The sequence below is a fragment of the Panthera tigris genome, chromosome D3 (assembly GCF_018350195.1).
Source record: "Panthera tigris isolate Pti1 chromosome D3, P.tigris_Pti1_mat1.1, whole genome shotgun sequence".
NCBI lineage: Eukaryota > Metazoa > Chordata > Mammalia > Carnivora > Felidae > Panthera > Panthera tigris.
In genome coordinates, this window is record NC_056671.1 from 23,746,848 (window position 1) to 23,759,169 (window position 12,322).

At 43.1% G+C, this 12,322-nt stretch overlaps 1 protein-coding gene across 3 annotated transcripts in view; it reads right to left on the reverse strand.

The window, feature by feature from the left end:
* EWSR1 (EWS RNA binding protein 1) overlaps window positions 1-12,322 on the reverse strand; it is a 27,088-nt gene continuing 14,766 nt past the window's right edge. The window contains exons 8-17 of one of the 3 annotated variants that reach the window (XM_007082512.3): window positions 11,192-11,372; window positions 8,390-8,424; window positions 7,820-7,852; window positions 7,385-7,503; window positions 3,080-3,209; window positions 2,105-2,227; window positions 1,436-1,598; window positions 923-1,020; window positions 370-622; window positions 1-215 (exon numbers count right to left, since the gene is read on the reverse strand). In XM_007082512.3, coding sequence (XP_007082574.1) covers window positions 176-215; window positions 370-622; window positions 923-1,020; window positions 1,436-1,598; window positions 2,105-2,227; window positions 3,080-3,209; window positions 7,385-7,503; window positions 7,820-7,852; window positions 8,390-8,424; window positions 11,192-11,372 — 1,175 coding nt within the window. In that variant the 3' untranslated portion in view covers window positions 1-175. The other 2 variants (XM_007082511.3, XM_007082513.2) reach the window with 2 other exon arrangements.

Here is a 12,322-nt window from a genome sequence, read left to right on the forward strand (position 1 = left end):
TACCATTTAACTTGTTTTAATGTTTCTTCACAAATGGTGAAAAATACTAAAGTACAGACAAGGAATAATCATAATGTTGTGGCCAACATTATAAATATGGAATTATAAATTTAAAACATTTTCTGGTTTAAAAAATAAATCTGGTAGTCAATGCAGCTCTGCGGGGTCTCTGCGTCTAGTAGGGCCGGTCTCTGCGTTCCTGACGGTGCTCGCCTCTGCAAGGTGGAAAGGGGTGATGAGTTAAAGGAGGGGGAATGAGAGGGAGCTTCCCACCCCCTCCCACTGGAGCTGGACCCACTCTAGTCGGACAGGAAGGGGCTGTGGCCCCGACGCGCCCGGTAGCCGCAGCTGGTTTTCACCATCACATACTTATCCATTTTCCCGGGGCCTCCACGCCCGCCTCTTCTGCCTCCCATCTGTTCCATCAAAGGCCCAGGGGGCCCACCGGGGCCACCTCGTCTTCCTCCACCAAAGCCACCTCGGTCCATGCCCCGGCCACCACGGAAGCCACCTCTGTCTCCACCACGGCCACCTCTGAACATTCCACCAGGACCACCGCGGTCCATGAGGCCACCTCTTCCTCCTCGCATGCCACCAGGGCCACCTCTGCCACGGTCACCACCTAAAATAAGGAAAAGGACAGATCAGCAGCAAGACAGGATGGAGGCTGCTATGGACATGCCTCAGAGGCTGCTCAGGATCTGCGACCTCCTCCCAGAACAGAAACAAAGCAGATACTTTACTTGATCTGAATATCTGGGCCATACTTTATTTAGGACTCGAGGACCCCACTGCCAAGACTGCACTTACTGCAACCATCAGCTTGGCTGTCAGCAGCAGGACTTTACCAAGTCCACCAAGTTAACAAGAGAGGTTTATAGTACGAAGAAGCTGAGGGGATGCTCCCAAAACCTATACCTACCTGGGGGTGGAAAGGGTGGTGGAAGGAAGCCTTCAGGCTTCGGGGCCTTACACTGGTTGCATTCTGTTCTCCAGGCGAAGTTCTGGTTTCCACACCCCCTGCATAAAATTATATCACAACAGAAATCACCAACTGAACTAAGGAAGTTAAGCAAAGGCACTCACTGTATTTCCACCAGCATAAATATACTGGGGTCTGGGTCAAACACCATTAAGAGGGTCTGTCGGCAGAAACTGGCTTTAGAGCCACCACCTCAGGCAGCAAGGCACCCAAAGGACTGAGGTATGATCCAGAAAATGTCTGCAAAACCACACACACGTGGACCCCAGGAGTCCACTGGAACCATGACTTCCTTCAGAAGGCCCCCCATCCACCCCACCACAGAGCAATCTGGGTCCTCATTACAAAACCACCTAGACAAAAACCATCCAGTGGCCCTCCTCTCCACAGTGGGAATGGGTAAGATGTGACTTCACTAGTGAAGACTGTTAGTTTGTCAAGAGAAGTACATACGGATTGGGGCACTGCCAGTCTCCAGCTCGGTGCTGGACGTTTCCTCCTCCGGATGGGTTCCCCCGGGAACCCCGGGGCCCTCTTGGGGGAAAGCCACCTCTGTCTCCTCCACGGCCTCCCATGCGACCCATGGGGCCCCCAGGACCTCCTGGGCCCCCTGGACCTGCAATAAGAAAAGAGCCAGTCACCTCTCCACAGCACTAGATTTGCTGCAGGGAACACCCTAGCATTAAAGGCATTCGCAGAGAGCACAGCTGTCAACTGTCCCATCATCGGCCCCAGATATGAGGGCCCAGCCCTGTGCCTTCCACGCACATTATTTCAGTTAGCTCCCACAAACTGTACAAGAACAGGCATTTCATGCAGATGAAGAGACCCAAGCAAAATAAATATAAATAAATGGCAGCCCTGGGCTGATAGCCAGGCAGTGGTTCCCAGGCACGCCAGCACCCCCCCACCCATCCGGCCAAGAAACCCGTTCTTCTCTTCCTTTCATTCCTGCAAACTTTTGCTGTTGGCATTTAGTGGTTCAGTATTAATCCTACACACCTTCTTACTATTTCTAACGGGCTTGTTTACATTCTAGAAATCAAGTTTCTCAAAGACAAGTGTGCCATAAAATGCCCAAAGCAACACAGAAGCAGCTCAGGGAAGGTGTCCGGTAAATACCTCCACGGAGCGGTGGCGGCATCCCTCGGCCCTCACGGGGAGGCATACCACCCCGCATGCTGTTCATTGGAGGCTTCTTCCGAGCAAGAGAAACCTTAAGTTTGCTCCCTTGAAAATCTTTCCCTGGAATAAGAGAACAGAATACCAGTTATTCCCAACTCTTCCCTCCTTGGGGGATTAGGCAAGGCTAAAGCACTCCTTGCTCACAATCCACCACCACCACACTCATCCCCTCAACCCCAGCACAGCACACGTGCTCCACCCACACTCTGCCCTAAGATCGTCACTGGCAAGGCCATAAACACCTTCAAAAGCGACCTCATAAACCTCTGTACCCTAAGCCAGGGGAAAACGAAGTGCACTGGCACCTGTGCCCAGAAAAGGGTGAGAAGTAGGGACAAGTGCATGAAAGTGGCGAAGAGAGAAGACCCAGGAGCTGTCCTCTGGCACTTTCAAGTTGTTTTTGTCTGCAGTGAAAACTCCAGAACCAATGCCAAAGGCCAAATGTATATATTGAAATGTATACTGGATTTCTGTGTGGTTGTCTGTACCTCCTGATACCCGTGCTTAGAGAAGCATCTACAACTTTAAGCAAGGTGGATTTGTAGTAATGACGACTCAAAATAAAGAATCTCCTAATCCAGGGCCAGCAACTGGGCCCTCCCATGGCAGAAGGGAGCCAGGCATGTAGCTTCCCAACAGCCATCCAGTGCTCCTCTAGCACAGGCAGAGGGTCTTCTGGCTCCTACGGCTCTCTAGTTCCTCCTTCCCACCATGCCTTCTAGTCACGCAGAGGGAGAACGGATCCTTGTCCCTAAAATTACTTCAGAGAACAATATTCTAACATACATCAGCAAGACCCTTGCTTCACCTGCAGGCTGATACACACATCTACTCTAAGACCTTCAGTGTGCCCCAGGGCAGGTGGAGTTAAGAATGCCAGTGAGCACCCCCTGTTGACTCTAGGGCTCCTACCATCAAACCACTCGACGGCCGCCTTGGCAGTTGGTGGGTCTTCATAGGACACTGTAGCATCGCCTTTGGGCTTTCCTGTTTCCTTGTCCAAGTAGATATGGATCATGGGTTGTCCGGTTCTCTTGTTCATCTAGGCACAAAATAGCACAGTTAGGCTTCTTTTGGGGGAAATAAAGCCCATGCAAAATTTAGATAAGCCCTTGGATCGCCCAAAGCAGTAATTTTTCCACACACATGCACATTTAGTAGGATGTTAGTTTATCTCCTGAGTAGTGCAATTATGGGTGACTGATCTAAATTGCCGTAACATATACACTTAGGTGATTTTTTTCCCCTTAGGTGTAGGGATCATGAAAACCAAAACATGCCTTAAGTTCTGAAGTGTGTCAGTGAATAATATAGGTTCCGTTCCTTCCCTAGTTGTCATTCTGCTGGTGTCCTTGCACCTGCCCGACATTTTGTGTGTCCATACTAACAGGCACCTGGTCAGAGCAGCCACCTCTTATAATGTGACAGTCAGGCTTTGATGCCATCACATAAGCCATGTCTCACTTAAGGAAAAATCATCCTTAAATCAGTACAGGACTGAGTGTGCTAGAAGCATTCTTGATTACGTCTAACACAGCCAATTTTTCCTCCAGAGCTAGAACACATCACTAGCTTTTCAGGTGAACACCAGATGCAACGAGATTGTATTCGGGAGCCACACTGTACAAGAATATGGCTTCATGTGTTTTCCACATTAAATGTGCGTATGATCAAAGTCTAATCTATACATGTTTGTTTACACACCTAGTGATACCTAAGAGTATTGACATAGAAGGCTTTCTTTTTTTTAAAAGAAAGATAACTTTTTTAAGATTATGTACGGATACCTATATTTTTATAAATAACATATACAGATTGAAAAGAAACATGGAAATAGCGGTATGAATGATGGGCTATGTGTGGTTTTTTTAAAAGGGTTATTTATTTTGAGAGAGACAGCACGGGTGTACAAGTGGGGGAGGGGCAAAGAGAGAGGGAGAGAGAATCCCAAGCAAGCTCACACTCAGCATGGAGCCAGCCGACGTGAGGCTCAATCTCATGAAGGCAAGATCACCTGAGCTGACATCAAGAGTCAGATGCTCAAGTGACTGAGCCACCCAGACGCCCCTTGGGCTATGTATTTTTAAAATCTCCTTTATTTTACAAAATCCACAGTATACACTACTTTCTAAACTAGGAAAAAACCCCATGTACCCAAATAAACAACATGCCAAATGCATCACAAGTAGAGAGAAATCTTCATTATGTGTTAAGATCTACCAGAATCAACCCTATTTCTATGCAGTTACAACCACCATAAAATATCATTTGAAAATGACCATTAACTAAAAAAAAATCTAAAAATAAAACTAACAAAGACTTGCAAAAACCTTATTAAGGAGACAGTCTTTATTAAAGACCTAAATAAATGGGCATAGGATATTCATGGAAAAAACTACTCAGTATTATAAAAATGTCAATTCTCCTCAAACTGTCTTACAGGTTCAATAAATACCCAACTGGGGTTTTCAAAGAACTTCCTAAATGGAAATGTACACAGAAGAGCAAGCAGTAAACAGCAAAGCATTCCTGAGGAAAAAGAACAAAACTGAAGAATTTGCTCGATATTTGCAGATCTCAAGACTTGGCATAAAAATAATGAGCTCTGCTATCATTAGCACAGGCGCATACAAATGAACCCAAAGTATACAAGATATGTTATGTGACTGATACAGTCTATACCACCCAGGAAAGGACAGATCTTTCAATAAATGTTGCCAGAACACAAGGTCTTACGAAAAGAAAGACACAAACCAGTAAGGACAAGACTGGTAAGTTCAACTACACAAAGAGCTTCCATTCATCCCAAGAAAAGGAGTTAAAGGCTGGGAGAATACATCTGCAGTATTAGACAAGGATCAGCCTTCAGAGAATATAAAGAACCATATGCAGAACAAATAACAATCCAATGAAAAATGAGCATAAGACTAACAGGCATTTCACAAAAGATAGCATGCAATTAGAACATGATTAGCAACCAGGGCAAGTCAAATTAAAACCACGTTTCCATTTTCTTAAAGTAGATTGGCTTAAACTAAAGATTCGGGAGATTCCCAGTAGCAGTGAGGATGTGGTGAATGTGGTATCAGGAATGCTGGCGGAATCGAAGTTGCTCAGCTGTACTATTATCTTGTGAAGTTAAACATGCACACCTTAAGAACCAGCAATTCTATGCCTGGGTACAGTCGATCCTCATTATTCATGGATTCAATATTTGCAGATTTGCCTACTTGCTAAAATTTAGAACTCCAAACCCGATACTTGTAGCACTTTTGTGGTTACCTGTACACATGCACAGAGGGACAAAAATTTATGCTGCCTGATGCACGTGTTCCAGCTGAGCTCCAGAGACACACTGCCTCCTCATTCCAGCTCTCTCTAGATAAGACCAGGGGATGGAGACTGTAGGGGACAGGGCAGTGTAGTGCAAGAAGTTCTGGCCCTGGGGCCTGTTAGATGAATTTGAATGTCAACTCAGGCAAGTCATTTTAACACTTCAGAACCTCACTTTCTCTTTGTAAGAGTAAACAGAATCTCAGGGTGAATTGTTTTTAGAATTTATGATTATAATCTATGTGAGATGTGTGTATACAGCTGTGTACATACTTTCCCTAGGAGCAGTGGTTCAGCATTCATTAATTCAGCATTTTGTAGTGACTTTACAGAACTTAACTACTGCAAGTAAGTGCACTGTGCCCCAGTAGTGTACAAGAATGTTCACTGCATCATGGGCTGTAGACTAAAAACTTAGAAATAACCCAACTGTCTATCCGAGAATATATGAATAACTTGTGAAGTATTTACAAACGAACAAGACTCCCCCCCAAAGTTTTTTAAATCTTAGATTAGTATTTTTTTTTAAGTTTATTTATTTTGAGAGAGAGAGAGAGAGAAAGGGAGGGAGGAAGGGAGGGAGAGGGAGAGGGGGAGGGAGAGGGAGAGAGGAAGAGAGGGAGAGAGGGAGGGAGGGAGGGAGGGAGGGAGGGAGGGAGAGAGAGAGAGAGAGAGAGAGAGAGAGAGAGAGAATGAGAATATGAATCCCAAGCAGGCTCCACCCCCAGCAGAGCCTGATGTGGGGCTTGATCCCATGAACTCGGAGATTGTGACGTGAGCTGAAATCAAGCATCTGATGCTTAACTGACTGAGCAAACCACATGCCCCTTCCCAAACTTTGGGATTTCTGACCTGGGGACCCCCAGTCCCTTCTCAAAACCCTAGTGTCTCTTAGTTTTGCCCATGTAAGGAATAATCCAACCACCACTGCAATAGCTCAGATCAAAACTTTCTGGTCACACCAGTTTTGTTGAGCTCCTCGGACCTTCTGCCTTGCTACTCCCTCCATTTTTCTGAAAAGCCTTCCCAACTCTGAACTATACAGCTCTATTCGTTTTACCCCAGCCCTCCTTGCTGTATTTACTTTTCCTCCATAACATCATCTAACATACTGTATTTCTTTTTACTATGTTCCCCACTATACATGAACTCCAAGGGTTTCTATCTGCCCATTCCTGCTGTATTCCCAGAATACCGCTGCCTTACAGTACCATCTAATAAACATTCTCCAATACTAAGCATACGTCTACGAAAAAAAAGGGAGAGGTAAGATTTGGGATGGGAGTGCTGACAAGGGATAAAAGTGGAAAAGAAACATGCCACATACACTTAAAGCTCTACTACTTATACCGGGAAGAAGAAATATAAATGTTCGCTATTTTAAAACTGTTATGTTATATTCTGTATTTCACAAACAGTAGTGTCCATGTAAGTATTCTTACAAGTAACTGACAATAATAAACAAAGGACTGAGTTGTTGCGGCGCCTGGGTGGTTCAGTCAGTTAAGCGTCCGACTTCGGCTCAGGTCACCATCTCTCAGTTCAAGGGTTTGAGCCTGCTTCGGATTCTGGGTCTCCCTCCCTCCCTCTCTCTGCCCCTCCTCTGCTCACACTCTCTCTCTCTCAAAAATAAGTAAATATTAAAAACAAATTAAAGAAAGGACTGAGTTGTTAAGTATACCCAAACCATGTTTAGCATTTCTTTTCCACATAAAGTTTTTTTTGTTTGTATTTTAAGGAGCAAACTACAACACACTAAGAAAAGCCAGGCAACTTCAGAAGCAGTCAGATCTTCAGAAACATTCAACATCAACTATGTCTCTATGAAGTAAATGCCTAGTGACTGGAAGATCTGTCAGCTCACATGGTTATGCTTCCACTCACCTTAACAACTCCACACTGCTTAAAGAAGTCTGCCAGATCATCCAGAGTCACATTGTCATTTAAGCCTTGCACATAAATTGCACTGTTGTCAGAGTCTTCATCTGGATCTACAGGTGGGCCTTCCAGAAAAAAGACAGAAGGGAGTTATTGTCCTGTATCTACATGGACTAATTAAGCCACTAGTTACTACTACTCACTGGTAATTATCACAAAGCTAAGAGAACTACCAGCCACACTAACAAGAATGCCTTGGAACTTGTGGTTTCCTTTGTCTAAGGCTATTATGAGCAGACGCTCATGAGAAAGGGAGCCCAAACTGCTCCCGACAGCAAAAATACCACACCGATCCGTCAGGCTGCTGAGCTCCAGCACACACTTAACTTCTGTGCTGTTTGTTTATAAAGCAAGAAACAAAATTCAAGAGTTCAAAATTACCTAGATCAAGATCTGGTCCTTCGTCCATGGGTCCTGCCAACCAGGAAAGATCACATAAGATACTATTAGTGCACGTCTTGCAAGCTACAAACCTTACAAACACACATAGCTATCTACTGTACCACCATTTGATGGGGCTTCATTAAATTCAAAAAGACCCGCACTGCTAAAATGGAGCAGTGCCCCTTTAAACATTTGTGAAAGATTTGCTAGGGTTTTGCTTTTTCTTTGCTGGTTTGCTTTTAAACCATTAACCAAATACACTCTCAATGCTTATGTGCCAAATTAGTGTTAAATTTAAGTCAAAAATTTTCCTCCAAACAAACCAAATTTAAAAAATGGATTCTCCCCCATATTACAGAAGCAGTTGCTCAATACTTCAAGTTACCCTTTGTTTTGTAACCATAGGTTAACCTTATTACCCCTAAGACAATGCCGGCAGTACCCATTAGTCTCTTTGTATAGATCATTTTTAAACCGCTTATGAAACTAATAAAAAATTATAGTTTTCTAAAAACTGACTGTATTTTTTTTTTTAAACACTATCCATGGTAATACTCAAAAACTTACCACCAGGCTTATTGAAGCCACCTCGCTCTCCAGCGCTGCTGGGGGGATAAACGAAGAAATGAAGGCCTTTCCCTTTAAAAGCCAGTACCGCTCTGAGCCTTGGGGGGGCTCGTGGGGAAGAAGGGCACTGGCTAAACACATCTCCAAACAATGCATCTCTCTCATCTCGTCACTATGCCTTTCTTCAGGGCAGCTTGCTCAAATTTTCTTTATATACAACCTTGCTTGTCTGATTGTACACACCAGTGTGGTTGGTTCCTTTCATTTCGGGGGCTGGTATTAATAGTGCAATACTTGGCAAATTAGGGGAAGAAAACAGATCCCAACACCCACCCCATCGGCTGAAAAACAGGGAGAGCTTGGTCGGAGAGTGGAGCAGCAAAGCTGGGGCAACTGCTTTCCATGTTCATAAAGGTGCACCCTCAACCTCTCCTAGGGGAGAGCCCAGGGAGGCTTCCTAACAAGTCACAGTATAATCAAGCAGGAGACAACCACATTAAACGCCTACAACACACATCAGAGGACGCATCCAGCCAATCTTCAGCATAAAGCCATACATTTCAGGGCACTAATGGGTTTAACAATTGCTGTGAAAGGAGAATTTACAACAAATACCAAGGCTCAACAGACTGGGGGTGCAACTTTATAGACATATCAGTTGAGAACAGAGATGACAGCAGTATAATATTACTGCCTCACATACTGTAAACAGGGGGAGGGAATATGCTGGGCCTTTTGTTTTTTCTTTAAAATTAAATAAAGGCAGCTCCCCAGTGGGAGGCCTTGAGCTTTTCCTAACCAGTATTGCACCTTTAATACCTGAATATACAATTTCAAGCTGTTGCATGCAGCTTTCTTTCCTTTTTAAAAGTACACACCATAAAATGTTCTCTCTCTTTAAACACAAAAGTTTACACTTTAATGTTACACAATTCTAGAGTATTATACCTCCTCTGGTTCATTACCAAATAACAAGTATGCAGTTACCAAAGTTACAGAAGGATTCCATTTATACAATGAATACATTTTGTTAAAAATATTCTATGTATATTTTTCCTCTCCATATGGACACCGTGTCTAGTCCCACTTTTCATTATGCTGCCGGCTGAGTACTGAGTACGGGTACTTTTTAAGTATTGAAGTGTATACAAGGCTCTCACTTTGTAACCTGTAGCATATAAATGCGACAAAGCATGTTAAAAAGTTTCCACGTTTAACAGCCAATGAAAATATCAAAATACTGAGGCAATGAAAAAGGGCATGTTAACAACATTGAGTGCCTTACCTGCTGAAGACACTGAAAACCATCACCACACCACAGTAAAAAAGAGGGGAGGGGAGAATGCCCCTGTCCTGTCCCCAAGGAATCCAACTGACTGCTTCACAGTCAGTTGAAAAACCTGTGGGAAAGCCACGATTTTTTCTATGGCTCCAGGAGAGACTTCTCATCCAGAAAGAGGGGATCCCTCTATTAGCAAAGTCTAGCAAAATTAGTAGAATTATTACTTCTGGAGTATTAAAATGAGCGAACTTGAAATTGGTTTTGCAATTGAAAAATTCTAAGAATTCTAGGTGATTGGAGACGTGATGATAGTAATTTCAAGTGTCTACATCTATTTTAAAACATCCATATAAAGAAGTGAAACCTTTATAATGGAATGATTTTCTCCAAATCAGACTGATTTTACTTTTTACCAAATTGTTATAAATTTTTGTATTTTGTCAAGTAACGGTTTCTTCCAATAAAGATTTCACCAAAGACTTTAAGTTATGCAGAATATGCAAAGTGGTATTTTCAATCAGTATCTTTCAACAGTAAACAGATTTGCTAATATAAAAATTAGAGATCAACTTTTATTCTAATTTTGAAGTCCACTTCTATATATATATATAAAAATCCTATCCAATTTTTCCTTGAACCAACAGTGGCACCGATTCCAATATACATAATATGTAACATTCTGCATAACTTTTTTTTTTACTAATTTATATAGGGACAGAACACACACAGAACTAAACCTTCTGGATTATGTTAACCACCAACATTATACCTCACCTTCATCAAAGTACAGACACCAGGAAGGGGAGAAGGGACGGGAGAAGGGAGGGGAGGGGCAGGCACAGGTAGCAGGGTTATATTATTGATCTAAACAAAGTTTTCTAAACCAGATTGTGCCATTAATCAAAATGGTCAAACCGATTTAGACTTCTTGAGATCTCCAATGGGGAGTGATCCTGTAATTATATACATTACTCTGCAAAAAGCTATTGGACTTTTCTGTGTACCAGGTGCACCTCAGGGTTACAGGACCAATATCTTCATCATTATGTTCAACAGTTGCGAGTACAAACAGAAGTTGGGGACAAACACTGGAAAACAGCTGCTCTCCTTTTCTGCAGTATATATATATATATATATACCAGGTGTTTCAAGACAACCATTCAGAGGCCATTAGTTAAAAACCTAGGGGTGTTAGAAGGTTGTGTGTGTTCCATCCCGAGTCTATTACCCACAGAGGCTTTTGACCTCTGGAAACCATGAAGGGAACTGAAAGCTCTAGTTTCAAAACCATTCTTTATTCTCCCCAACCCAACTAAGTAGATTGGCAGGGAAAAAAGCAAACTGCCACTTAATCTATGCCACAAAGATGACATTTCCATGTTTTAGAAGATGGCCTGGGCTCAACAGATTGTCCATGGAAATGTAGAAATAAATTTCTTATGTCTTTCAGTCCCTTCTTTCCATTGAAAATCCTATGGATGAAACAAAATTAAGTAAAAGGATAAAAGGTTTGCTCTTACCCCATTCCACCGCGTCCTCCTCCCCGCCCACCTCTGCTCATGCCTCCACGATCAAATCCCCCTCTTCCCCTGCCCCGGTTATCAGGGCCACTCATGCTCCGGTTCTCTCCTGGTCCGGAAAATCCTCCAGACTCCTGCCCATAAACACCCATGCTACTGGGGTGGTCCTGTCGGAATGAACCTGAGGAAAGAGTCACATCTGTAAGCCATGGACCAGCATTTGAACCACTGCCTGTTGTACTTTCTCCTGGAATCACAGAATTCTCAATTGCAAGGCACTAACCAAGGCACTATCTTCTTCACACCTGACAAGGCACCTCTATCAGTAGGCTCTTATAAGTTTAACCAAAACTGCTAATTCATCAAGTGAAATAACCTTACATAGTTACCCTAGAATAAACCACCCAAACAAACAAAAGCCCCCTGGCCAACAGTTTGTAAGGTTTTGTATCCTAAGATATCTCCAAAAGCTGCTGCTTTAAACTACTCTCAAAAACAAAAACAGAGCTAGGTTTCTTAGGGCTTTAGAATAATCCCCATCAAGCAGCACTACTCATTTCATAGCCATAATGAAACATGCCCATGGATAGAGTTTAGTTAAAAAAACACTTAAAACAAAACAAAACAAAACAACAACAACAAAACACCCCAAAACCTCCAAACAAAAATCCCCCAACAATCCGGGTAAAAATTAAATTGTGAAACAGCAGTTTTGAATTTTTGGTTACTTCTCCACGTCAAACTAAGTGTTCTGTGAGAAGGACTTTTTTTTTCTTTACAGATGTAAACAAAAACCAAAAACAAAACCTAGCATTTTTTAGACTATCAAAATTGCAGTAGTCTTCAACAGCTACCTGCTCATGTCCTTCTAATGAGTTGTGGTGGGCAGGCCACAGGAATGCCAGCTTCACTCACTATGTGTAACCTCCTCAAAGAGAGCAAAGCTGGCAGTCTTAACATGTGTGCTCTGGTCAGTTACAAACTCTCTTTTCTCTCTCTTTTGCAAGGCATACTAACAACAACTAAACTGGAGAAAAGCACTCATGTCTTTAGTGGGACATCCAAGTGGTTAGCCAGGATGCTACGTCCTAAAGATGCATCCTGGAGTCTGAAAGTAAACAACTGTAAAGA